Below are 27024 nucleotides of genomic sequence, written 5' to 3' on the forward strand. Positions count from 1 at the left end.
TAACTTCTACCTTTGGGAAACAGCACAGACAAATAATGAATAAATCTTGAATAGTCAAAGGTGTTTGGATTCAGGTGTTTTTCAGATTCACTCTACATTGAACTGCAGCTGCCACTAAAAACATTGTGTGTTAAGTTTTCAGTGATAATTGATATTACATATGAAAATTGTTTATTGCTTTGGTTTCTTGGTTTGTTTGTTTTTTCTCTTTCTGCATGTGTAGAAGCAGACTTTGAGTGTTCACTTGTAATTTCTTCAGTCTTCTTTCTCTTCTCTTCTCCATCATATTTTAATTAAACTCAAAGCAATTTTTAACTTAAAATATCCAACAGTCCGTCTACATGTGGAAGAAGTTCACTGTAGACATATTTCTATGATGGCCCAACATTAGAAATAATAGGTATGAAAGATGAACCCACACTTGTGAATGTTCTGGACATCCAAAATAAGACCTCATCAACCATTACATTGTCATTATTTGCACTCCTGCCAGGCAAACTTAATTATGGGACACTTTCCAATTCCCGGTGTCGTCCTGCACCATCACTCAGCAACTGGCATCAGTGTTCCAGTACAAAAGAAAGGCATGTGGAGTTGATGCAAACCCAATACAGTTGCACTTGTTGACAGGTTAGATGTCTGTAATTGTGATGTCTGCTTGTGCTGAATGCCAAACGCTCCATTAACTGCCTGAGAACACAGACACATATGCTCTAGATATGCCCACTCCTTTCAAATCAATCATTTACACAGCCCTCGCTGGTCTGCATAGCCAAATTACATTCCAGACAAAACATTCTAAGGGTTTATGTTATTTTTATTGTATGTATAATGAGGAAGTGAAAGCTTTTACATGCAGTTCTTAAAAAGCGTATTTCATAAAATAGAGAATGGAAGTGTTCACGTCATACAGATAAAGGGGAAAGACCACTGAAACTTTTTCTATTATTCATCACAATTTTTTCTAATAATTCTATTGATGCTAATTATTTTTCTTCATTTATTTTTGCTACCAAACCCTGTCCGAACTTTAAACTTTTTAGATCTTTAACACAAAAACATTGTCCTGCGTTTTGTGATAGACCAGCCCAAAGTGCTTCTACAACTCATCAAAAGCACCAAAAGAAGTCAGACACATGATTTGCAATTTTTACTTTCAGGTTTTATTCTTTGATATTTTGGTCATTACAAGGTTTGTTCGCTGGATTTAACATCCTTGCTTTGTGCCACCACTTTTCCATCCACCAGAGTCTGAGTGACTGTCACCACTTTAGTCTGCACCTTCTTTTGCTCAAGAGCATCCTCCAGTCTGTTAGATTGGAAAAGAAGAGAAAAATACAGTTAGTCATAGCTTACAGTTCAATATGTTTTGATACTTTAAGGTAAAGGCAGCCTGGTTAAATTTCAGCCTCTGAAATGTTGCATTGACACAGAAGAATCCCTTTTACTTTCCCTATCAATGATACTCCATCCGTCTTTGCATGAAGCTTATTTAAATTACATATGCAAAATTATGTCTGGGCTGAACAACTGCTTGTTTTGTGTGGTTATTCACTCAATGCTTCCATCACCTGAACCTGCATCACCTGTAATTTTGCATCTTGCCCATTGTGTCTCTTCATACTCACTGTAAGTCAGCGCCTCCATCCAGCAGCCTCCTGTACTCGCCGATCTCAGCCTCCAGCTTCACCTTGATGTTCAGCAGGTTTTCGTACTCTCGTGAGTTTTGCTGGATGTCGGTGCGGATCTTAGCTAGCTCTTCCTGCAGCCTCAGGATGATCGTATTGTACTTCTCCACCTCCATGTTATACCTCATCTCAATGTCACGCAGGGTGGCCTCCAAGGCGGCTTTCTGTCAGAAAACAACATTTTTCATCTTAGATAAGAAGAACATTACATGTTAAGATTTGGTTGGTGCTGTGTAACAGTGAGCTTGTCATAAAATGGTACCACTGGGCAATAAAATCAGTATTTTGTTTTCTCTAAAGCTTCACGGTTAGAGCTAGAACACCACAATCTCACACCCTAGTTCAGAATTTTTATTTAGATAAATGTTAAGTTCTGGTTTCAGACAATCGGGCAAAGACACTTTTTTGGACAGATCAAATTGTCTATGTTTACCTTCCAAAATAGTCAAAACCTTTTTAAGGAGCCTGTCCTCCCTTTATACTGTAGGTCCAATACATTTTTACAGTCAGTAGTTTGTCACTATTATCTCTAAACTCTCTTATGTGAATAATATTATGTGAAACCCCATCCCATGATGGCATTATAAGAGTGAGGATTCCATAAAGTGATTGTTACCAAACTGAGTGCAGATTGAAGTTCAATGTCCAAGGCTTGATGTCTCCTCCTAGTTTCGCTCATCGTTGTTGTGGCCTCCTTCAGAGCGGTCGAGCTCTCAGTCACCTGGACCTGCACCTCTGTGATCTTAATACAAAATAATACACGTCGTTTCTACAAGTAATACTTCAAAAATACATAATTCAGTAATTCAAAATCTACCCTCAATTCATAGCTTCTGAGCTGAATTGTGTTGTACCTGAGATTCATGCCATACTTTGAGTTCTTCCTGGTTCTTGAGTGCTATCCTTTCATACTTCTCTCTCATTTCCTCCATTATTCTGGCCAGGTCGTGGCCTTTAGGTGCATCAACATCCACACGGACGCCAGCCTGCGCAATCTGGGCACGCAGATCAGAGACATCCTGTTGGGGAGGAAATAGTCAGGGAGTGATTTCCTGAAAGGTTAGACGGGTCAGCCTATGCAAAGATGTTAAGAAACAAGCGATTTGGCAAGAATGTTGGTTCTTTTCTGGTTCCTGAGTAATGGTGAAAAGGATCCATTAAATTCTCCTTGAACAGTTATTCTCATCTCAATAAACACTTACTTCCGCATGGTTTTTCTTCAAGGTGATCAGCTCTTCTTTTAGAGACTCAATGTCCCCTTCGAGGTGCAAACGTGCGACATTAGTGTCATCCAGAAGCTTCCTGAGCCTGGCAACGTCAGCCTCCACAGTCTGCCTCATGGACAGCTCATACTCCATCCTGTGAATGCATCCCTTACGTCAAACAGGTTCGTGATGCCCGGAATAAACTTTCGTTTTGAAACCTACATTAAATACTCACTTGACTCTGAAGTCATCTGACGCCAGTCGTGCATTGTCAACAGAAATTGCAAGATGGGCGTTATTTTTGACCATGTCAAAGATCTGAAAGGTTTGAAGAAAATAAAATTTTATTTGTAATAGAATTATTTCTAGTGATTTTTATGTATTTTCAGTTTTCAAGTAACTTCCATCACAAAATGTAGCTGAATTGTGTCGAGTCAATCGTTGACCTTTAATAGGCAATAAACTTTGGTTGCCGCAAGGTTTATCAACAGACTGTGGTCGTAAACGTTTACAAATCAGTGCAGATAACCAGAGCCTTTGTAGTGTAGAAGGTATAAAGTGGCTTAGCCACAATTGACTATTGCCTAAGCCTGATAAGACATTCACAAGATTTCACACAAAGTACAACTAAAAGACATTTTGATGCGTTATCTTGCCATATTAACTAACTCCAGTTGTTAAACTAAAACACTGAAGCGCTTAAAGCTCAGTCCGGATAACTGACACAGGTCTTGTGTTTTACTGGAGAACTGCCTCGGATGTAACTCCCCTCTTGGCTGACGTCTATAAGAGTTGGGTACCACCAAACAGAATACCAGTTACCAAAAATATATAGATGAATGGATGGAGTGTTTTGTTACTTTTGTTATTTAGTGATATGACATTGTGCTATGACATGAGTAATTTATCTGGTAGGGGTGTGGGGAGTGTCTTCTTCCAATCAGAACAATGACCTACTGAATAAACCATATAAAATACCCATGTACAGGGGTTTTAATGTTACAGAATGTTACATAAAAGTGTGAGCTATCCATTTGTTATCGTGATAAAGCTTTTTGCTCACCTTGCCTTTCAGCTCCGCGATGATGGCATGGTATTTGCTATAGTCCCGTCCTTCCAAGGGCCCTCTTTTCTCAATGATCTCCCTGATCTTGATCTCCAGACTTTTGTTGGCCTTCTCTAGATTCTTAACCGTCTCCAGATAGCTAGCAAGACGGTCATTCAGATGCTGCATGGCAATCTTTTCATTTCCAATTGCCAAGTTTCCAGAGACTGACTCAGAGGTTTGGTAGCCGTATCCCCCACCAAAGCCGCTGCCAACCCGAGTTGAATATGAAGCGGTGGAGATCCTGGTTCCATGACCCCCAGCGCCTCCACTTACGCTGTAAGCATACCCTGTTGCTGGTCTGCCAGAGGCACCGGAGTACCCAAGGGTTTGGGAGGACTGGCGTCTATACAGAGACTCCATGGCTGAGAGAAGTTTGCTGATCAATCAAAGGCAAAATTGACACAAGTTGGAACAGACAAGCTGGCAGCTGGGAGTGGAGAACAAAGGAGGTGTTTGGGGGTCTTATATATATCACTGAATACCAGTACTCCTCCCTGCCACTCCTCTTCTATCTTTATTACATTTGGACCTTTTTTAGACTTTGCCCTTCCAGGCAATATATCTATAAAAGACTAAATATGTGCTGACTTCTCATGTATAGTAAAGAAATTGTATCCATGGAAACTGGGAGACAACAGGAAGTGAGTCTCGCATGTCGAAATTAATGGCACAAATAATGTCCAGAGGACCAAATGTGTATTTTCGCCATCTGAAAGACATAAATTACTCTCGTTTGGGGAACAACTTAAAAATTCATCAGTTGCTTTAGGAAATGTTTTTTCTTTTTTTTTCCATCTGTAAGAAACTATGGCTTGAAACAAAATGCCCTATTCATTTGAGAGAGAACAGATCAAGGCTAACATGATTTACACTTGTAGAGCCTTTTTATTCAAAATGAAAGTGGAAGAGTTTCTTCTGGCAGAGATGTGTTACTAACAGGCCAAGAAAAACAACGCCAGACGGCTCAAAGGGCCTATCGTTACCCAGACGTATGTTCTCTACTTTGGAGGCTTAAAAGCTCTTAAACGTTAACCTTCCTGCAATTGTTCGATTTTTATTTTTGCAGTCTGAATCTGCACAGAATATGAAAAGCAAATGCAGAGATTATCAGTGAACAAAGTGAAGGATATGATGCTTATCATACAGGAACTCTAGGAGGCCCATTTTTATTACTTTCACTGTTTGCTTACAATTGTAAGGCCAACCAAAAGACCCTTTGAAGATAGTCTGGAAGGAATAACAGAGTTTGACAATCAGATTTTTCTCAAAAAGACTTTATTGAAATGTTTAATCACCACAGAACAGCAGGCAGACCAAATTGGGAAAACGGAAAACCAAAGACAAAAGCATGTATTTTGAAATAGTTTTTAATTGGACCCTTTTCAATTTGAAATTTCTCTCAATTTGTTAGATTCTTGATAGATTGACAAAATCTACCATTATTTATTGTAAACAAATAAAGGACAGCAAACAATGACATAAATAAACCAAGATTAAATAAATAACTGATGATTTTGTTTTCCTCTCATCCAATTTCCATCAGCCTCTGCAACAACTGTTTGACCTGGGTGTGAAGTTTAACAAAGAGCTTCAGATCTTATGAGTATCTCTTTCAATATAAAATTTGATACATTTATAAAAATGAATACTTTGCTAACTGTTCTCTTGTTTTAGCGTTTGTTGGGTTTTTCAATCACATGCTATGATTAAAGGTTCTTTGTTTCTGTGCTGGAGGAGACCACTTTCCCATCCACCAGGGTCTGCGTGACCGTCATTACTTTGGTCTTGGTCATTGTTTTCTGCTCTTCTATGGCATCCTGAAGCCTAGAGGAAAACATCAAATTTCTGTTAGTCTCTACAAATTTGATGAAGTAGGGCTTTCTGATGGTTTGTGCAAAAAATTGTACTCACTTGAAGTCTCCACCGTCCAGCAGCCGCCTGTATGTTGCAATCTCGACCTCCAGCTTCATCTTTGTGTTCAGCAGGGCCTCGTAATCCTGTGACTGCAGCTGGATCTGGTTCCTCAGCTGTGTGAGCTCTGCCTCCAGGCCCAGGAGAACAGCATTAAGGGACTCTACCTCCATGTTGTAGCGCAACTCTGTGTCCCTCAGCGTACCCTCCAGAGAGACTTTCTGTAAGGACAATCAAGGGTTTTAAAGGGTCTACACGTTTACAGCTTACTTTGCAGTGACAGTGATCATCAGAGTGTAAAGCTTGTGTCAACAACGTAACGGCGAGCAACATGAAGAGAGTGTGCTGACTTGGACATTGTTGTGAGGGAGAATAAGCTTGTGTTGAGGTAAATGAAGTATGAGCTGACTGCAGGCTTCTTACCAGGCTCTTCTGTGACTCCAGTTCGATCTCCAGGGTTTGTAGCTGTCTGCGCAAGTCGTTCACCTCTGTGTGGGCGCTCTTAAGGGCCTCCGTGTTCTGTGTCACCTGTGTCTGAACTTCTACAATCTGAAATTAAAAGATGTGTTAATCACTTGATCATTGATAAAAGGAGAAAAGCTTTCTTGAGTGAAGACAGCTTTTTAAAAAAATCATTTACCTGAGATTCATGCCACACTTTGAGGTCTTCCTGGTTCTTCTTTGCCATCTTTTCATACCTAGCCCTAATTTCTGCCATGATCTGGGCTAGATCTTGACCCTTTGGAGCGTCGACATCTACGTGAACACCAGACTGGGCTATCTGGTTACGAAGCTCCATGACTTCCTAAAAGAAACACAAAAATGGACACAAGTATTATTAGTAAACCCTTGGACTGTAATAATGAGCTCAATCTCACAGACCAGTACTTGATGTGAATAGGACAAGATTCTAGCAATATTTCATCTTTATATTTTTCCAAACAATATAAGGGTTGATTTAGGTGACAGTGGCTCAGATGGTAGGAATTCATCGTGTAACCAGTGATTCATGGTTCAAACCCCCACTCTGTCCTTCTTGTCATTGTGTCCTTGTGGAAGACAGTTCACCCACTCCGCCTGCTGGTGGTGGTCAAAGGGCCCTGCGGTTGTGTGGTAAGCTACAATGTAGCCACAATGTAGCTTACCATATCAGTGTGTAAATGGGTGAATGACTGAATGTAGTGTGAAGCAGAGTCCTCTGACTTGATAAAGTGCTGCACAAGTACTTGCCATAGTTTATGCCTTCTTGTTTGCTCAACTACAGACCAAGCAATAGATTCCATATGTAATTTACCTGCTCTTTAAGATCAATTAGATTTTCTAACCCAGATGTTTGTGAATAGGTTAATATATGAAAGGCTTTTTGATTCTCTAATGGTGTTTTAGAGAATGTGAAAGATTCTGTTCATTGTAGACTTTTGCAGGTCAAATCTGATGAGATTTTAGGGGATTGAATGAAGTCCAAACTCAAAAAACATTGAAGTTGCACTCTTTGTTGTAAGTATGAGGTACACAGGTGGGATTTTAGTGGCAAATAGCCCATAGCCGATTCATTGTCACAATGCAAATGCTAATTCCAAGAACTTCCAAAGACCTACTGCCTGCTAAGATGGTGTTACAGTGAAGAGCTTTGTTCAAGTATAATGTCATCAGGTTTTTATTGTTCAACTCAACACAACTCAAGTACTGCTTCCTCTCTTACAACAAAATTAGAGTTCTGCAGTAGAAATCCAGGATGGCCAGCTTAAAGCATACATCTTTACATTCAAGGTACGTAGTAATGGCTTAAACGTAGTATGAATGAAATTATGTACCTACAGCAACGTGGGGCAATGCACCACACACACTTTAATAACAAATATCCAGGCATGTTTTTTTTTAATATCTACTAGTTTTATGTTTTGCTTGGTTTCTTTTTTATCTCGGTTAGCCAAGATTTATTTTCATTTTTGATCTTGTTTCACTTCTCAAAAATGCACTAACAAATCAGTATTTAACTTACTGCATAACAAACACAGTGGACGACTGGTGAACTATGACCTGTCTGTGACTCCTGGCCTTCTCTAAGCCATAATCATATGCTAGGCCAGATAAATATACAGGAGTCATATCTAAATCTTTGTCTGGGTACGTAAATAGTTAGTTTAATACTTTCCTCAGTAAACAAATGGTTGTGCTTTGGCTTCTCTGCTCGAATCCCAATCATTTTAATTCTGCGGTGCTGTTTCCAAGTATGGACTGTAAGGAATTTTATGATGAGGCTTCCCACAGAATTCACACACAGATATTTTAGATGTCTTAGCAGATTTAAATGTGGAGTTTTCTCACGCCTGTTTTTAAGAACACCCTGCAGTCTGATTAGCTGACCACATGGCATCTTTGTGTGCTTTAGGTAAATGTCTACAGCAGGAGTTATTAAGATGAGCTTGTGTGCAAATATTTATCCAGATACCTCAAGGGTGTGGACATTTGCTCAAGTGTTTGCAGGAGTATTTCTTGAAGTATATTTGTGTAGTGCAGTAGCATAACTGAAATAGAGTTGGCTTTAAACTCACATTTTCATGGTTCTTTTTGAGGTGGATGAGCTCTTCTTTCAGGGTTTCGATCTCACTCTCCAGGTTCATGCGGCTCAGGTTGGTGTCATCGATGAGTTTCCTCAGGCCGACGATGTCGGCCTCGACAGACTGACGAATGGCCAGCTCAGACTCGTATCTGAAAAATATACAACCACAAACAGCATATCAGATACTGAATTATCATCAGGAATTTCTTGTGTTATGTAACACCGTCATGTAGTCAAGGATAAAATCTTTTGTGTTTGTTTCTTTAGGACTGAATGTACACAAAGTTTAGAGGTCAGCATTCAGTTCTGCTGCCACTGGCCAGCTGTGTTTGCTTACGTCTGACACAACTGCAACGTCTCCGCTGCTTATGATGCAAGGCTGCTGATTTATAACTCTGAGACAAATGACTGCCTCCTTAGATCATGACAGGATTTATTCATTGCACTACCCAGACCCATTCTGTAGTGAAACAGGGTGTGTGACCACAGATGTCTTCCTTTGTGTTTTACAATATTAGCGGCATAGCAGGCGGGTCTTACTTCACTCTGAAGTCATCGGCTGCCAGACGAGCATTGTCGATGTTGAGAACCAGTCGGGCATTGTCGGTGGTCGCATCAAAAATCTGAAAAATGTTAACAAAACAAACCTTAATACATCTTAGAGCTAAATAAATAAAGGACATAAAAAAACAATACTCAAAAAAACAGATACCACTTATCCTATTCAGCACAATAATCTGATTTGTAGGTAATTTTTTATGTTGCATATGTTAATTTGAAACTAGCTAAGCTAAGCCAAGCTAAGGACTGATTAAAGTTAAAAAGTATTACACCTACCCAGAACTAACCTAATGCTAGGAAGAGATTTCCAACTAACTTACATAAAATTGCTCTAAAAAGGCTTTAACATTGGTAGGAACAAGCTAAGCTTGCTTGTTTTTGTACTATTAGCAAACCTCGGCTAACTAGCTGGCAGTAGCAGCACTCAAGTAGCCTAGCTAAATATAACACACATTTTTAAATGGTCCTGCAATATCTCTTTGATACTTGCTTTTGAAAATAGTATTAGAACCTTAAAGTATTCTGACTAAAAGTTAAGCTTAGAAGGTAATGTAAAAAAAAAAAAAAAAAAAAAAGTTTTACTGGTTGTGTGCGCATTTATGCCAAGCCAGCAACAGAAGTTGCTAAATATAAAACATGACACATTTTTACAACTGTACTGGTTTAACTCTTTGAGAAATATTGAAAACTTAAAAATATATTCTGACACAACAAACAAAACATTAACTTTAAACTAAAGGATCATAAAATTTGCTTATTTCATGAACCTGTAAAAGGATTAGAGAGAAAATGTCATTGCCTGTTGGTATATTCAGGGACAGATGAGAGCTAACCACTTTTAAAACCAGGTGGTTTGCTTTAGCAGTCACGGTAAGGCTGATAAGGCTGGCATGAACAGCAGGTAGGCATCCAGGTGACAAAGTCCAGGAGCCAATAAAAAACTGCCAGGCAGCTCTTCTGCTCCGGAGAGCAGGATCTATCCTGTTAACATTTGCGTGACCCAGGTGGTGATTTGGTGGTTGTGTGTGTGCGTGCACGTGTGTGTGCTTGTCCAGTCTTGTGATTGTGTGTGTATGTGGGTTTCTCCATGGATCGTTGACTTTGTGTGTTGGTCTGGTTTAGCTTTGCTGTGATAGTCACTGTTTTCTCAGATAAAACTGAGGTGAGAGGGCACTAGCTGAGCAATTTTCTGCTTTAAGCATGACAAAAAATAGCCAACCCTTACCCCCCAATGTTTGTATGTATAAACTTTACTCCCTTTGTATTTGTAAAGCAAACCCAGTTTAATAAAGTATTTCTTGTTATGTGATTTGAAAGATAAACCCCTTTATATCATTTTTTGCTTCAGATTTTAAAAAAAGAAATTCCACTTCTGCTGGCCTTGATGCTTCTGAACTGCAACTCAAAAGGTTAGAACAAAAGTACTTTTTTGGGTTTCCCAATACTGCAGGAACCAAGCCAACACAAATGTAATGGATTCATCAGATAAAAAAACTCCTTTGACTCATTCTAACTCATTCTGACCTCCTTTTATAGAATATGTAGTAAACATTTGTAAACCAACTACTTCTAGTTTATTACTCATTTTAGTGGCAGACTTATTAGAAAGATCTTAGGCTGGCATATGTTCCCTTTTCTGTGTGATCTGCCTTTTCTGCTATTGTTCAGCTAGATCCAATGAAAGAAGATCACAGTTGAAACTGTAATGAATGGGTCTGGAAGTTGACTGTTAAAGTTGGACTTTTTCCACTTTTTTATGCTTTGGTTTCCTGTCTGTGCGATCGCTGACGCTGTTGCATTCCTCCTCCATATTGTTTCCGGTGGAGACTTTGGGCCCCTCTGGCATGCAGCGTAGGAATTCATTAAAAAAGAAAATGCCTTGACGCAAGTAGGAGTTGCATTTTAATAAGAAACCAGAGCTGTTCTTTAGTTTTATCACATTTGTAATATTAGATATTGCAATTTTTACTGTACTCTTTAGTCTTGATGGATTTCTTTTGGGGTCAACCCATCCCAAATCTTGCAATGCCCAACATCTCATTGTGGTTCTTCTCTTTCACTCTAGCAGTCCATTACATATTTTCTTTTCAACACTTCTTAATAAACACATTCCCATGTCTGCCTATTTCATCCCCCCACCATTCCCTCCTTACCTTCTTCCTCAGGTCATCGATGATGGACTGGTATTTGCTGTAGTCTCTGAAGTCAGGTCCGCTCTTCTCCAGGGCCTCTTTGATCTTTATCTCCAGCTTGTGGTTGGCCTTCTCCAGGTTCCTCACAGTGTCCAGGTAGCTTGCCAGTCGATCATTCAGGTTCTGCATGGCGAACTTCTCATTGCCCATGATGTCTGCGCTGTTCCCGCTCACCTGAACGCTGCTGGAGAACACGCCGGCCCCGGCACCGCCTCCCATCCCGGCTCCCAGGGAGCTTCTGTAGCTGGAGGACACGCTGATGCGGGAGCCGCCAGCACCGCCGTGGATGGACTGGGCCTTGTAGACAGGAGCGGAGGTGCGGGTGATGGACATGGCAGGGGCCCTGCCGCTGGTAGAGGAGCGCATGGAATATGCAGTTTGCCTGGTAGTTTGCATGGTTGCTCTAGAGTGCTGAGACTCAGTGAGACAGACTGTGAGTCAAAGAGAGAGAGAGAGAGAGAGGCTGAGGGGGCAGAAATTGGAGCTCACAGACAAGCGGCAGGAGGAGAGAGGGAAGCCTTTTAGAATATATAAGCGTGTGGACCAACAGGTCCGCCCCTCAGTCCACCCCTAAATGTCTCCTCCCTGTTTTCCATACAGAGGTACTTAAAACCACATAGTTGCACTCCTCAGCTCCCCTGAGGGATGTGAAAGAAAGTTTTGTAGGAAATAATTGACAATAATAGTTGGACATTTAGTGTAAACCCCCCCAAAAACCTCAAGGCTTGTTTTAATTTCTTATTTAATCACCACGGCATTATTGATTTGGAAATAATTTTAACATGATTGATTCTTTCTCATAATGGCATGCATTATGAGAAATACATGCCATCTATTTTACGATGTGAAAATCCTAATTAAGAAAGAATCTTAAATTAACATGAATGGTAATTTGTTGGATGATGTCATAGATGAGTATAAAACTAAGCTCATACTTCTCCAATGCAAAAGCACAAAATCTTGCCAAGTATTTTGGGTCTAGTGGAAATACCTTAATACACTTGAAATAAGACAAAACTAACTCACAAGTAACTTTTCAGCAAGATATGAGTTTATTTTACATCATTAATGCCTTAGTATTGATGAAAAATTATTAGTTCCATTGGGATAACATTTCACTTGTAACATTGGAAAAATATCTTGTTATAAGAAAAACAATCTAATCTAATACTTTTTCAGTTTATATAATTTAGTTTACTTTTGTATTAAACTACTTCCAATAAGGTCAAACTCAGTCCACTGACGTATCTGTTGGAGATTAAAGGTGTTACTTAACTTACTAACTAACAACAATCATGTTGGTGTTATTACAATGTAATGTCACACACCCTCCACCCTAATTTTAGCTAATTTCAGGGAATTTTACTCCCCATGCAATGGACTGGATGAGGTCGTGTCACTCATGGTGAGACAACTATTTCAACTGAAACAAGCAATTATGCTACATGTCATCAGCTGTTTTCTACTTAATGTGACGTCTTAAACTGTGAAGAATTACACCATGTCTGACAAATAAATCCAACAGAAACTCTGATGTGTGTTTGGAACATGGTTTTGATCCAGATGTTACGTGCAACACTGTTGTCTGTCTCGCAGAGCCGGATGTCTGTCCGATTGCCCGCCACCCCCCCTTTCCATAAAGGATACGGTCAAACAAAGGAACAATTCCACAGACTGTTAGTAGATACCTGAGAACAATGACTTTCTGCAGCAGTAAACATATTTCAGGGGCCCTCCTGCTGCTTTTTAACACAAGCACATTCCGTAGACTCACACTAAACTACTTGGCCTGTAACAAAGATTAAAATCTGATGTGCTCCTGGGGGTTTGGGGCCTCTGCAGGTTTTTCTATAGTGCATGTATGAATGCTACAGAAACTGGGTGTTTTATAACACACCTGTCTGTCACCACTGTTTCAAAATCACGCCAAGCTGTTAAGCAATGATAATAGTTATGATTTGGAAATAGAAATGTCTTCCCACACATTGTGTGATGCGTTGGTAAAAACTTGTCCTAAGAAAACATTTTAGCTCAACCGTTTTACTTTTCAGTCAAATCTTTCTTAGTTTTTATTTTCATGAAGAAACATGCAGCCGGATATTAAAACATGAGGTCCTCCTGGTTAAATTGAAACCATTCTTGTGCCATCATTGAGAATGAAAACAAAACGGATTCCTGTAAAGCAAAACCATGAAGTCGGTGCAAGAGAAAATAATTTGAAAGGCGACGTATTAAAACCACAGCTAAAGCCATATTTCTATTCTTGTCTTTATTTGGGAGCAATTAGCGTTGCTAAAAGTAGTAAAGGTATGAATTAAAGATTTAAAAAATGACTTTTTAAAATAGATAATTATCAGTCTTCTCTCAGTTTTCAGATAATAGCCACATCAGTCACGCTAGATCCTTTGACAGAGAAACATTTAGTGCTTTTTTTTTTGGTTCATTTTGTCTGGTTTGTTAGGCTGCCACACCTACAGCAAAACAAACATTAAGGTCAGGGAAAGATAACAACTGTAAAAGAGATCATGTTTTGGTGACGGATGGAGATTAGTCTGCCTCTATAAGCTTTTCTTTGTGACAAAGAGAGAGGGTTTTAAAGAGTCTTTTAAGTGAAAAGATAAATGCTTTTCTAGCTTACTCAGCAATAAATCACTTCCATCCATCCATCCATCCATTTTCTGTTCACCCTTGTTCCTAATGGGGTCAGGAGGGATGCTGGTGTCTATCTCCAGCTACGTTCCGGGCGAGAGGCAGGGTCACCCTGGACAGGTCGCCAGTCTGTCATAGGAAACCACTTACTTGTATAACAAAATATAAGCAGAAGTACACTGAAGTTTGAGTTTTTTAGGAATTAGCATCAGTGGAAAGCAGCACCATTCCATTTCTATTTCTCCATTTATGTTCAATGGAGAAATAAATATCCAAGAAATATTTGGAGATTTCACCTGGTGCTAAATGATATCATCAGCTAATATTTACAAAGGGCTATGTGCATGTATTGAATCTGGTAATGGAGAAAATGTCTAGAGATTAGCAATAAGTGAGTAAAACACTCTAAATATCCAGAATTACAAATCAGTTTTTGTTTCAATGTTTTTATAGATGTTTCTTTATAGTTATTTTATTTCACATTTATTTTCAGTCTTTTAAATATGATGTTTGTTGAGAATCTGCACTTTATAAACAGACAGAACCAAAAAACTTTAAGGGCTGGCTTGTGCTGAAACCCTTTTATTCACTCAGGCACCCACAAAAAGACACTGTAAAACATCATTATTAGGACCAAGACTGTAACTTATTTTAATTAATTAATTAAATAGATTTAATGCATTTTAAAAAAAAATGAAATTACATGTTTTATTACTTAAAAAGGTTGATAACTCCTCACCCATGATGAATATTCATGTAATGGAGATACCTTTCAAGTCTAAAATAGTGAATTGAACATTTTGGTTTTTCTCTCTCACTAAAATCTGTCCTCACAGCAACAGTCCCTCAGTAAAACATGATGTGTGGTAAGATAAAACAGAGAATCTTGTTTTGATTTTTTTTTAATAATTATTATCTATAAATTAAGATGAGCCATACAAACATAGTTATCTTTTAAACTGTCTCTTGACTCAAAGTGAAGATCAAATGGAAGATCTATTTAATCTAGAAAGTCACAACTGATGAATCACAAATCCTGCCAGTGGGATATTCACCTGAAAAGGTTATAACTTTTTTTTATTTGGACAGTCATGTTTGATTACAACAGGAGCATTTGATGTTCATACGACCTAATGCAATCATTTACATCATAATTTGGCTCACAGTTGACGTCTGTATGTTGAAACCCTTCTTTACTGGAAAAGACTTGCTTTTTCTGGTCCTGTCTGGGACCGTGGAGCCGTTTTTCTCTGTGGGACCATCCTTTTTTTCTTGTGGGCCTCACATTCGTCTCCAGAACACCCACAGAAAATGTGCAAAATCTGAGCAGGCTTATCCGGAACAAAGAATGAATAGTCAGAAATCTCCTTTGCAGTTCCAGCCAAGAGACTGTCAAGCTTCTGGTCCTGGGTGAAAAGCTGGCTGACCTTTTGGCTGTTTTTCTCTCAACACGTCATTCATTAGCGGCACAAACCATCAGAGGTTATTTCCGTGAGGCTTCTGCTGAAGAAGTGCTTTCACAAAGACTGTCAGTTGTAACTCATTCACACATTTCTTCCCTCATTTTCACCTCAGAGCTGTTGGATGGGACAGTTTGTCTCTGGGTAGTAGTGCGAGAATATGCAGCACACCTCACACGGCTGTGTTTCCATCCACAGTATAATTGCGCAATTAGACATTTCAAAAATAAATTTGATCAATGGAAATGGGGCAATTTGAAAAAATTAAAAGTTTTACCACTAGAATCAGATGGTTTTTTTTGTTTTTGTTTTTTTTTTCATATCAAAATTGGTTTATTCCACAAAACTGGAAAGAAAATACTTTTTTGGTATCCCACGAGTCACATGATCAACGGCCGGATGTTACAACTGGTGCAAGCGACGAAGAACACAACAACAGGAAGTAGTTGGAGGATCATTTCGTGGCATGTTTTTAAAGTGTGTCATGGCACAGTCTGTTCCACAAGCTCCAGCCACTGGCTAATTTGCCCATGTGCTAACAGAAATACTTCCCAGGAGGGTATTTGTATTTGTATTTGGTTTTTCTTTTTAATGCCATTGCAGTTATAAAAGTAGTGTAGAGAATAAAGAAGAAATAAAGATAAAAACAGCTTAACCACATTTTGCTAGACGTCTGCTGAAAAATACTAAATCAAGTAAACCTATGTTCCGGTGTAAAATGATCAAATTTGTGTTTCTAATGAACACTTGGTATATGTTCTTGCACAGTTCAATAACACATTTAGTTATGTCATAGAAAATGCAATTAGAAAAATAAAGTTATTTTTTTGTCTGTGATAAATCCACCAGAGGCTGCATTGACAGTAGCTAACAGTCTCGTTTGTCCAATACACAATTTTCTATTGAATTATAACCTTTGAACTTAAATTATGACAATTATTAATTAGAATTATAGCATTGTCTAGGAAAATATGTCATCTTATGACAAGTAGCATTTGAATTAATAATCCAGAAGTATTTCTTCATTTTATGCGTAAATGAACCAAAGGTACGTATGATGCTTCTGTGACAGCTTGTGCAGTAACAGCATGAACAAACCTATTTACATCTGATTTTTTTATTTATTTCTTATTTAATGGAAACACTGAAGTTAAGGAATTGTGTTTTTTTGACATTAGCAGAAGATGGACAAAGATTTGCATATTTGGAATGGAAACATAGCTGCTGGTACCATTGTGGGCTGACAAAGACCTTAAGAAGCTCTTGATGACTCAATGGAGGAGTGGAGACACACACACACACGCACACATGCATACAGACGGCGGACACTTGGGTGTAGACAATTTGCAGGTGTGTGGAAGATTCCTACCAGGTGCAGTGGACCGATGTGGAGAAGAGCTGAATCACTGATCAGAGTTCTGTTATCGGCGAACCGTCTGTGTTGGCAGTCCAGGATGTTTGTGAGAAAATGACAAAAACAGACATGATGTCACGGAGTGTTTTTCAGATTGTCCTTTTGATTAAAGGGGAAACCTGATTCCTGTCAGCTGCTTGTTATCCTTCATGTCTGTCAGGGCAGATAAGGCCCCCAGGTGCCAAATACCAGACAAAGTGTCTTTATATGCTTTTAAACAAAGTATATATGAATGGGGTATGTTTCACAAAGGTGCAAATGAAAGAGACGGCTTGATCTAGTTAAAGCATGCCAGCTGTTAACGTTGTTTAGCACATAGCTGTCACAGGTTAGATCAGGGTGTTGTCTTCACTGAAAGTCTCTCTATTTACTGGAATGGGATGGGATGGACAGATGAGTCAAAGGTCAAGTGTCAGAGGGTCTGCTTAGAGTCAAGCCAGGACATTGAGAATGTGGTTTTCAGGGTGGAACAGTAGTCAAAAAATGACAAATATGTGAAAGCAGGGTGGGGTAATCCAATCACATGACAAATGAATTTATAAATGAAGACAGAACAACAAATATGATTAAACAAACAACAGCATTAGAGAAAATCCAGAAAAAAAGCTGCTTTTTCTTTTTTACAGTTTCTTCGTTTTTATGTTTAAATCTCTTTTCTGATTAGATGTTTGGCTTTACAGACCTTTTTTCTTCTTTTATTTAAAGCATGTATTACTGTAATATGCCCTAAACAATAAAAAGCAAATAAGCAAGTAGGGTTAAATTAAAAAAAAATCCACCCCACTATAATGAATGCCTAATAAGACAGATTATATTGGCTAATCTCTTGTATTGTGACTCTTTTTAAAATGTACTGTTTAAGTTGTATTCAATCAAGTAAAGTTTGTCTGTATAGCACATTCCAGTTTCTCTTAAGTTCTCTAATTCTGGAAATGTTCTTCAAGCGATAGAAGGCTGACTTTGTAACTGTCTTTATGTGACCCCGGATGTTCAGGTCAGAGTTCATCACTACTCCCAGATTTTGGGGCTGATCTCTGGTTTCCTGTAATGACTGAAGCTGTGTGTTTACTCTACAACATTCTGCCTTAGGTTCAAAGATAATAACTTGAGTTTTGTTTCTGCTCATCTGGAGAGAGTTATGGTATATCACTGATTTGCTTTAAGCATATGTTTAGTGCTTAGATGGGTTCAGAAATGCTTGTTGACATTGTAATGTGGAACTGTGTTTCATCATCTGTGAAGAATTGTGATAATCATACTTGTTAAAACCTGTAGTTATTGTTCTGACCTCTGGGACTTGGTCTGTTGCAGTAATGGCAAATCTCAGACAGAATGTTTTCTTCTGGTCTTGACCTTTGAAAGCTTTCACTTCATGAAGATGAATTATTAACCCGCTGGGAGCTGCGAGAGAACCAATTAACATGAGGCAGGTTAATTCTGCCATTGCAACAGGTCTGAATGTCACATGAAATATTAAGAATACCACGTAGAACGGTTTTTACAGTTGCTTCTGTAATGACTGGAAATTCAAGGTGATAAGAGAAAAAAGAGGAAAGAAAGTCAGACTGAAGTTTAAAAATGCTGAAGCTGCTTGAGTCTATGGTTAGGGTGGAGTTTGGGAGGTGTAACATGTTGAGTGCCTCAAAGTTGGGCGACTTTGGAGAAGATTTTACTGTAAAAATGTTATGTGTAAGTTTATGCTGCTTTTACTAGCCCAGGGTTTGTGGTGAAACCATGATTTTGTGAGCGGAGATGTTACGCCCCTCAGAAGGCAGGCATGTAATCTACTCCTCTGAGGTCTGGGTCTAAAGGTGGAGACTTTTCTCTCTCCCTCAGCTTCAGAATGTTTGGTGTTGCTGCATTTAGTTTGTTTCTGTAGATCAGTAACATGAAATCAGCAAATATTATTTATGCAGGGAAGAGTTCCAGAAACATTCTCATTGAGAACTTTTAACAATTTCAGCAGCATGTGTCAACTTGTTTCAATATTTGTAGCTGGACACAGACTCTCAATTGGAGAAGTAGCTCCTATAATGAGCTCAGCACATGCGCATTTCCACCATGTGTTTGCTAATTTCTTCTGGCTAGTCTGAAGGAGCTAGGGGGGAGGAGCTGCTCTGCGAGGCAGAAGGAGGAGCTTTGTCCTTGAAGGCGCTGCTAGGCCCACCCAGGCATTTTGCACAGTTGAATGGTTGCCATGGGAGATTAAAGAATTTCTCAAACATGCATAAAAGAACCAAAGCAACACTCTGGGTATGTTTTTGATGAAATAAGATTGCAGCATGATGTAAAAAAAGTTGATTTTGCATAATAATCCTCCTTTAAGTAATCAAAACTCATTAGTTGTACTGGACTTTATTTAGGGGTCTCGTTGTATTGTTCTTTCAGGTCACCTTGACGGATTACTTTGTGTTGCTCCAGCTCATAAATCCCCATTAAAAAGTGGCACATGATGATATGTAGCAAGTTCATTGGGGATGGATGGTTTTGGAACTAATTTCAGTCGAGTAAAAAAGTCAAGAGTTAAATAAAGATTTTGCAACAGCTTTTGTAACTGAGCAAATCTCTTGACAATTACTGATGCGTAAAGTTTTCAAGAGTCAAGAGTTTTGTGGATGTTGGATTATGAACAGAAATGAAGAAATAATTGATGGGAGTGTTTTGAGGGAACAGGATGTATTTTGCCATTAAAGAATGAATGGGAGTCGACACTGATATGGTAAAGGTTAATTTAAAGGAGGAAATCCTCTGTAATAAAAGCATGACCTGTTGTTCTTGAGCGATTGTGAAATCGTATATTTTATGATTAGAAATAATGCGTAGATAAGGCTGCTGACAGGCGTGTCAGGTGTTGGTAACTACTGTCGGGAAGAGGTTAAATCATTATGGATGAGTAACATTTTTCAAAACAAGCCAAGCCCAAAATCCTGTGCTCCACCTAAGGAGGTCCTCTTGCGCCTCCGTGTTAATAACAGTTACAGTTTTCTCTCACTCAGACATTCTTTGCCACGCTGGCTCCTCCTCTCTCCCCACATTCCCACTCAGTAATTGCTCCCAGAATTCCTCCCCGTGACGCACGGCACTCTGGAGACTTCTAAATTTGGTTCTGGCTGTGTTACCATGGTGATGAGAGAAAATTTTGCCAAATTTTTACTTTGGAAATCGCTCTAGTCAGCCTGTTATTGGACAACTCCTGATGAGGACATGTGATGGAGTTGTGTGGAGCCCACTTGGCAAAAGCCCACCGTAGCCGAAACGACACATTTCACAAGCTTGTGCAAAAAACAACCCGCACTACAGCGGTTTCTGTTCAGTTCTTCAGAAATCCTCTCTGTGTCTGAGCAGCTGGACTGCAGCTGGACACAATGGACTCATTTGAGTGGACAGGCACCGTCTGAAAAAGCTCTCCAAAGAGAGCCCTCAGTCTCAGTCAAGCGATAAGAAGAATGAGAAGAAGGGGGAGAGAAAGAATGACTGCTGTCTGCTGTGGAAGAATGCTGAAACCAGCATAGTCTGCTGAATAATGAAGTATTGATTGATAGATGTGTGTGTGTGCGCGTGTGTGTGTGTGTGTGTGTGTGTGTGTTACGCCAAAGAAAAGGTTTTAGTTTTAAAATACCTACAGTAGCTCAGATAGAATAATTTTCCATTCTATGTTGTGTTTAAATAAAAAAAAAATAAAAAAAATTCAGACTGAAAACGTTTATATGATTTTACCTGTCACCACAAGAGGCCGTTCAGTTTGATGCAGTTTTCTCAGTCAATCTGCATTCATGTTACTCACAAAACTACGTCAGAGGAAACTGCAACCACCCTGATAACCAGTTGGATGAGTCTGGCGGGATGCTGTCAAAAAGTGAACTACTGTAAAATCTGCAATGCTTTATTACAGATGACTGTCAAATCCAAAATCCAGAAATGAGATCTGTAGGTTTTTCAGATACAGCAAATTGTCTGAACCAGTTTATTAAACCTATTAACAGATGTTTGACAGCTGTCTCCAGTTAAAGTGTAAACTTGTCAAACATTTTCAGTTTTCATAAAATTCGAATTTGAATTTGTCACTGTATATATGTACAAGGAGATTAAAGCCAGCTCCAAAACAGTGCAAACAATGTAGGCAAATACATAAATATAGTGATGTTTACAATATTGAATCAGTTAAATTTATATATACACATCTAAAAATCTTGACTAAAACAAGTCTGACTACATTATGACATCTTTCTGCTTGAGGTAAAGAAGCATAACTTCTTTGAAATTTACCTCAGAAAATGCTAACAATCCCTCTTTACAAAACATGATTTCATTTCTGTTTTCAGGTTCCAACCAAAGAAATCTAGCAAACACTAGAAATATGTAATACTTACACATACAGTCACATTCAAATTAGATTATTACTGGAAAGTTAATTTATTTCAGTAAATCGATCACAAAGTGAAACACAGTATATAGAATAATTCTGCAAAGACTACTATTTATAATCCTTTATTCTTATTTATTGTGATGATTTTCTTACAGATGATGAAAACACAGAATTTAAGGTGAAAAAAACAACAACTTTTTGACACAGTAATATGGGTTTAATGCCTAACATGTTTAATTCTTGCTTAAATATGTTATTTTCAAAAGGGTATTTTTAATGTGGCAAACAAACTTCACCAGAAGTATATTATAATTCACTGAATATGATTATTTCAGTAGCACAATTCTTTTCCCCATGTATTGTTTGGATTAAGACTTAACTGTGGTAGTCTTATATTTCAAAACATGTAGCATTTGCTAGCTATGGCATTCAGTCACTTAGCTAATTACATTCAAATAAAACTCAATAATGTGTATTTGACAGCATTTTACCCCTTTTAACAAGATTGTTCAGTGGAGGTCACTGATTACTAGGTCCAAAATAAGAGCAGGAGAAACAGTTTATTTTTGCAGCTAGCATCATTGTTAATAACAGTGTTAGCAAGTCAGCCATGTTGGATTTGAAGGATTAGGAAAAATAGTTTCCAGATTACTTTCAACCTTTGTCTGACCTGTAGGTCTCTCTGTGTTGGCTTATGATTAAAAATGTAGACAAATTAAGTCGGTTTAATTTTGTACAGACTTGTAATCCTCCCATCAGTGACAGCATGTGGCTCATTGGTGGAGGAACTCCTAAACTGCTTCCTCATAATGACTATAACAAGAATCCATGACCTCAGCTACACCAATCCTGAAAAGGTCACCGTTACAAATTTATCATTTGCCTCAGTGGTTGCCATGTAGCCTAAATAAACAGATCATAAATAATCCCTAAACATTTTGAAAAGTGACTTTAGACTTTTCTAGAAAGCTAATGCTAGCTTGCACGTAAGCTAGCTAAACTCTCCCTCCCCCCCAAAAAACCAGAATCAGTCAGTAGTGATTGTTTTTAAGTGTTTGTGAATTTTCCTTCTCGGTGATTAATTTATCGATCCCTCCCAGACAGTCCATCTAACCATCACTCCTGAACAAGACATTAAATAAACTTGTTTTCTTAACTTCCTCCTTTCCTGTGAAAAGTTACTTAAAGTTAGTAGTTCTTTAGCTATTACAGCTGTGGGCCCCATCAGTTCATTAGTCTCTGAGCTAGTGAACTGTAATAAATGTTGGTAATGGGATAATAGTTTAGATTCTGCTTCTGAAAAAAAACAAAAAAAAACAATAAAGATTAGTTTTATGCCTTGAGGAGCCTCTACATGCGAGTTGCGAGACATAAATTCTAGAACTTATAATTTATTTGTAGAAAGATCTAGAAGAAAACCACTTCACTTGGAAATATTTGTTCCCTTTATCAAAGTATGATTTTTTTTTTTAAACTTGGACAATGATGCAGGGTGAATAATCAAACGTGAGACAATACCACTGATTGGATAAGCTTGGTTGTCCTGTTTCCATTGACGCCACAGCTTGGATGTATATCTGTCCCATCTAATAACAACTTTTTGGAGGCTGCGTGTCTATTTCAAGTACAGTGGCTGACTCATTCCTCCCATGTAATTACCACCAGGCTGACCAGCCACAGCCTCATAGGACTGCACCGTAAATGAAACGTGCAAGAAGGGAGGAAGGTTCAGGGAAATCCCTCCTAATAACAGGGGTATCCCCATCTACAGGAAACACGCCATCTCCTTTCCCATAGCACTGCCAGAGAAAAAAACACCCACACACTACCTATATGGACATCTGTACACCATTAAATTTTCCTCCACTGCTTCTCCATCTTTCTTTCTTACCAGTTTTTCCACACCACGCCATTGTGGGCGTAGATGCCTTTATTTTCATTCTAAACAGTGGGAAAATTATTCAGTTCTCTCCTTTGGGTTTTCTTTTGGTTTATGGCCTTGGTAACTTTTTAATGGGTAAGGAATCATTGTAATTTACTTAGATGCCTTCTTCCAATAGGATACACACACACACACACAGAGAACATGTCAGATGAAAAAGTGAGAAAAACTGGCGAGAACTTCGGTCAGAGCCAGTTGGAGGACTTGATAAATATCGCATATGTTCACTACTTGCAACATATCTGTATGAAAAGGCAAACTGAAAAACTGCAGCCTCCTCAGAGCCTTTCCCGTGGGCCAAGTCTGGTCTTGGAGGAATTTGTCTGTCTAGCAGCTATATATTGGCATGTAGGAAAGTCATCCAGTAGGCCGAGTCCTGACCCTTGAGCATCCTCTGACCCTTGCAGTGCTCTCTTGTGGTGCCATGGAAACATTAACCATCTGTGAAAATTGGTTGTGAATTTTTCTGTGTTTAATGAGAAATGTTTTATCACTTTATCTAATAAAACCCCCCAACAACCTAAAATAAAATTGCACAGATTTTACTTTAGTTTACTATTTTTGGTAAGAAACTTTGAACCTCGAAGGCAGACGACTACCACAGCAGTACTTGAGTGATAAGAAAATTGTCAATCAAATTGAGTTACACAAGCGGCTCTCTACTTTGTACTGTGTAACCTAAAAATACCAAGACACCAGAGTTTAGTACTTGTTTCAGTCAGCATAACATTTATACATGAGTGACTGCTGAGCGTTTTTGCTGCAGGTTTCATCCAAACAGACCAAGAACAAAGATACAAAAACTCTAGTCTATTCCAGCAGAATTACAATGTAGTGACCAAGTTTCCATTAACTCGTGTAAATGCTGTGCCCGGCCAGGACATCATGTCACAGAAGAATCTTCACAGGATCCAAGTTTGTAATTTCTTTGAGCAAATGAAAGTGTTAGGGCTTACTCTGATTAAGGTCCTAATATTGCAAATTATTTTAATTAAATAAATGTTTTTATTTCTCCTGTGTTTGTAACTGTCATCCCATACTGAAATCCTTGAGGAAAAGATAAAAATGTTTCAGAAAGGTTTCACAAAGTGAAGCAAGCCTCTTTTACTGTCTTTTTGTATACTTGACAAGTTGAGATTTAAAGGAAGTAAGAAAATGTCCCGTATGAAGTGACAGAATGTTTCGGGGTAGCCCTCCCATTGTCTTAAGAGTCAGTGTGCAATGGACCCAACAAACCTTTCACCCTGTGGACGTTCCAGCAAGCTTGGACTGACCCCACATGTACTTTTACGAGATATTTTCTGTGTTGTTTTGTGGACTGATGGTCTGATGGGACACTCCCACCACTTCCCCTCTATCCTCCTGACTGCTGCACAAAGTCTTCAGGAGGGTTAAGAGTTACCTCTTCATTTCTACCTCCAGGTTTTGTTTTTTTCATGGAACTGAGATCAGGTCTCTGTCACTGGAATAACAAAACATTGACTTATTCTTCTCCTGAATCCACTCTGGAGCTAAATTGATGGTATCTCTAGTTTCATTTGTCCATTTAAAAGACAACCTGTTTGCTCAAGATCTAACCTGATGATGTCTTCAGATGTTTCTTCAATCTTTCTTCAGTTTTTATGTTACTTTTGAAAAAATGGCTTCTTCCCCATTGGTCTTATGGTGAAGGTCCATAGTTGACTTCCTGTTATTTTTCCAGCTTTATTTTAATTTTCTATGTGACACCAGGAAGCAGTGTGTTTTTGGCTTTGGCTTAAAATTAAATATAAGTATATTACAATCTTATAATCCATAACATCCATGTCTTACATAGTTGTCGTAATTTCAGTATCTCGCCTGCAGTTGTGGAAAAGTTATTTGAAAGTTGATGGAAATGGTCTAAAAAAAACATTGTTTTTCTTCAAATAATTATAACTAACCTAAAAAAGCCAAAGTTTGACCTGATTTATGGAGATTTTAGGAAAATCTCTTGTGTCTTATTTATACGTTTGTAAGTTTGATCTCACTTTCACATTCTTTTTGCGGTCCAAACCCTCTAATGACGTGCAGCTTTAGGTGCATCTTCATGCAAACACCACCTCACACACCAAACACACTCTTTGGATTGTTGCCTGTGTGTGAGTGGTGTGTATAGATGTTGTTCTTTGCACACAATACATCACTGCTTGTGTTAGGTGTTCATGTGTCTTCTTATTGTTTTGTTTTTCTGTATACCTTCTAGTTGTGGACTTTGTTTCGGCTTGTCTCTCATCTTGACCTTTGACATTTAGGTGTGGCAGCTGAAGCGGACCAGAGACCGTCCTGAAGAATGTAGAAGTTATCAAGCTTGGGCCCCTTTCCTTCCCTCATGAAACTGTTATTTCCTCCTGTTTCTACCTCTTTTATCTGCAGGATTTATTTTCTTTGGGTTGTTTTATTGTTTCTCTGTTCCTGTACCAAAGTTATGCTCTTTTTTTTATGCATTACCTTTCAGAAAGTACCCATAGCTTTAGCACTTTTCCTTTCAATTTCAATGACTTTTTAAAATCTTGTCCTGTATGTTACAAATGTGAAAATGTTCAAGGAGTGTAAATACTGTTGCAGAACTGTGAACTGCTTTTCTTCACAGTTTATTAAATTTTATCCCTTTCTTTTCCTGTTGCCATAGCCACAAGATACATTCTGCCCTGCATGCACTCTCTGCTCTTTTTTTATTTACCCCTCAGTCTTGTATTTTTAAAGCCAACCCTATAAGCCACACCCCTGTCACACACTGCTTGTGTTTTGTGTTGTAAGTCCTCTAATTATTTTTCTGCCTCTAGTTTGTGTTCTTAGCTCTTCTCCTCTTTCTCCTCCCTTCTTTACTTTCCGTTCTTCTTCCATCGTTTCCTGACTTTGCAGCTGCTGGGATCCTGTTCCGCTCGCCTCTCTCTCCCTCTGCTATTTGCAAATAAACATGAGACGACTGATAAGAGTGTGTCTGTGCAAACAACAAGGCTCTCGACCAGTAAAACTACAACGTAAGGATTGCTGGGGAGGAAGGAAGACCAGATTAAACATTAAACTTAACTTCAGGTTTGAGTTGTGTGAGAGGGAGATTCCTGAATAAAATATTCTGTGAAAGTGAAAGAAACCAAACTTTGATCTTCTGGTGAAGATTTAAGGAATAATTATACCACAAAACTAATAAAGTAGCTTTTTTATGAACTAAAATGTTGTTTTTTTTTTATTAGCAAATAGCTCAAAAACATGACCACTGCAAAGTAAACATCTGCATGATGATAGATTATTGGTTCTCTTTTCAAATGTTTTTTCTACTCTTATATACACTATTTACACACAATATAAAAATTGTTCAACTCTTGATTGTATCGCTTTTACAAATCAGTAACGATCAAATAATTGAGCTTTTTTGCCAAAAAAGTGTACAAAAAAAATCTTTGTCAAAATGAAAACTGATTTATATACAAATTAAAATTTGAAACATAAAATTATTGCATAAATATTCTCCCCCTCTAAAGTGACTTATCTAATCTTCGAAACACTTATTTTATAATGTCTTTTTAATTGTCATTATTTTGTAGAAATCCATTTTCTTACAAAAAAGCCAAAAATTAAATTGATATTTGTTTTGTAAAAGCAAAAAAAAAACAAGAAAAAGAAAAAAAGGGTAAAACATCCAAGAAGGTGAATACTTTTTTATTTTTAACTGGCATAGATTACTTGTTTCAGATCATCAGTGTTTTTAAGCAACAACACACAGACAAACAACACTTGCTCACAGGAAATATAAACTGCAGTGATATCACCATATTTCTAAACTCCTTAAACGAGTCTGTGCTGCATTTTAATATCTGGTCAAACCAAAGATTCTTTAAATCAGTTTGAGATTTATTAAAGCTTTTTTTTTTTCTGTGTGAGAAACCATTAGAAATATCTTTTTGCTCGCATAAGCTGTATATTAATAAAAACATACCATCTTC

General features: G+C 38.3%; 2 protein-coding genes across 2 annotated transcripts; both read right to left on the reverse strand.

Moving 5' to 3' along the window:
* Positions 1–1140: 1140 nt before the first annotated feature.
* LOC122826124 (keratin, type I cytoskeletal 18-like) lies at positions 1141–4434 on the reverse strand. The gene is made up of 7 exons (XM_044107689.1): positions 3957–4434; positions 3129–3211; positions 2891–3047; positions 2543–2707; positions 2305–2430; positions 1629–1852; positions 1141–1309 (listed from the first exon to the last, which is right to left on the reverse strand). Exons 1-7 carry the CDS (start codon positions 4359–4361, stop codon positions 1186–1188), a joined length of 1284 nt encoding a protein of 427 aa, XP_043963624.1. The 5' UTR covers positions 4362–4434; the 3' UTR covers positions 1141–1185.
* An 825-nt stretch (positions 4435–5259) lies between these two features.
* On the reverse strand, positions 5260–11734 carry krt18a.1 (keratin 18a, tandem duplicate 1). The gene is made up of 7 exons (XM_044107814.1): positions 11190–11734; positions 9016–9098; positions 8468–8624; positions 6553–6717; positions 6336–6461; positions 5913–6133; positions 5260–5825 (listed from the first exon to the last, which is right to left on the reverse strand). Exons 1-7 carry the CDS (start codon positions 11622–11624, stop codon positions 5708–5710), a joined length of 1305 nt encoding a protein of 434 aa, XP_043963749.1. The 5' UTR covers positions 11625–11734; the 3' UTR covers positions 5260–5707.
* Positions 11735–27024: the final 15290 nt, after the last annotated feature.

The sequence above is a fragment of the Gambusia affinis genome, linkage group LG01 (genome assembly GCF_019740435.1).
Source record: "Gambusia affinis linkage group LG01, SWU_Gaff_1.0, whole genome shotgun sequence".
NCBI lineage: Eukaryota > Metazoa > Chordata > Actinopteri > Cyprinodontiformes > Poeciliidae > Gambusia > Gambusia affinis.

Excerpts from the sequence above, each read along its gene's own strand:
- LOC122826124 (XM_044107689.1), bottom strand. The coding sequence starts at position 4,361 with ATGGAGTCTCTGTATAGACGCCAGTCCTCCCAAACCCTTGGGTACTCC. Across the intron at positions 3,212-3,956 it reads TCGCGGAGCTGAAAGGCAAG|ATCTTTGACATGGTCAAAAA; the intron begins GTGAGCAAAAAG and ends CAAACCTTTCAG. Across the intron at positions 2,431-2,542 it reads AAGTATGGCATGAATCTCAG|ATCACAGAGGTGCAGGTCCA; the intron begins GTACAACACAAT and ends TTTTGTATTAAG.
- krt18a.1 (XM_044107814.1), bottom strand. The coding sequence starts at position 11,624 with ATGCAAACTACCAGGCAAACTGCATATTCCATGCGCTCCTCTACCAGC. Across the intron at positions 8,625-9,015 it reads GCCGATGACTTCAGAGTGAA|ATACGAGTCTGAGCTGGCCA; the intron begins GTAAGACCCGCC and ends TATATTTTTCAG. Across the intron at positions 6,718-8,467 it reads TCAAAAAGAACCATGAAAAT|GAAGTCATGGAGCTTCGTAA; the intron begins GTGAGTTTAAAG and ends TGTTTCTTTTAG.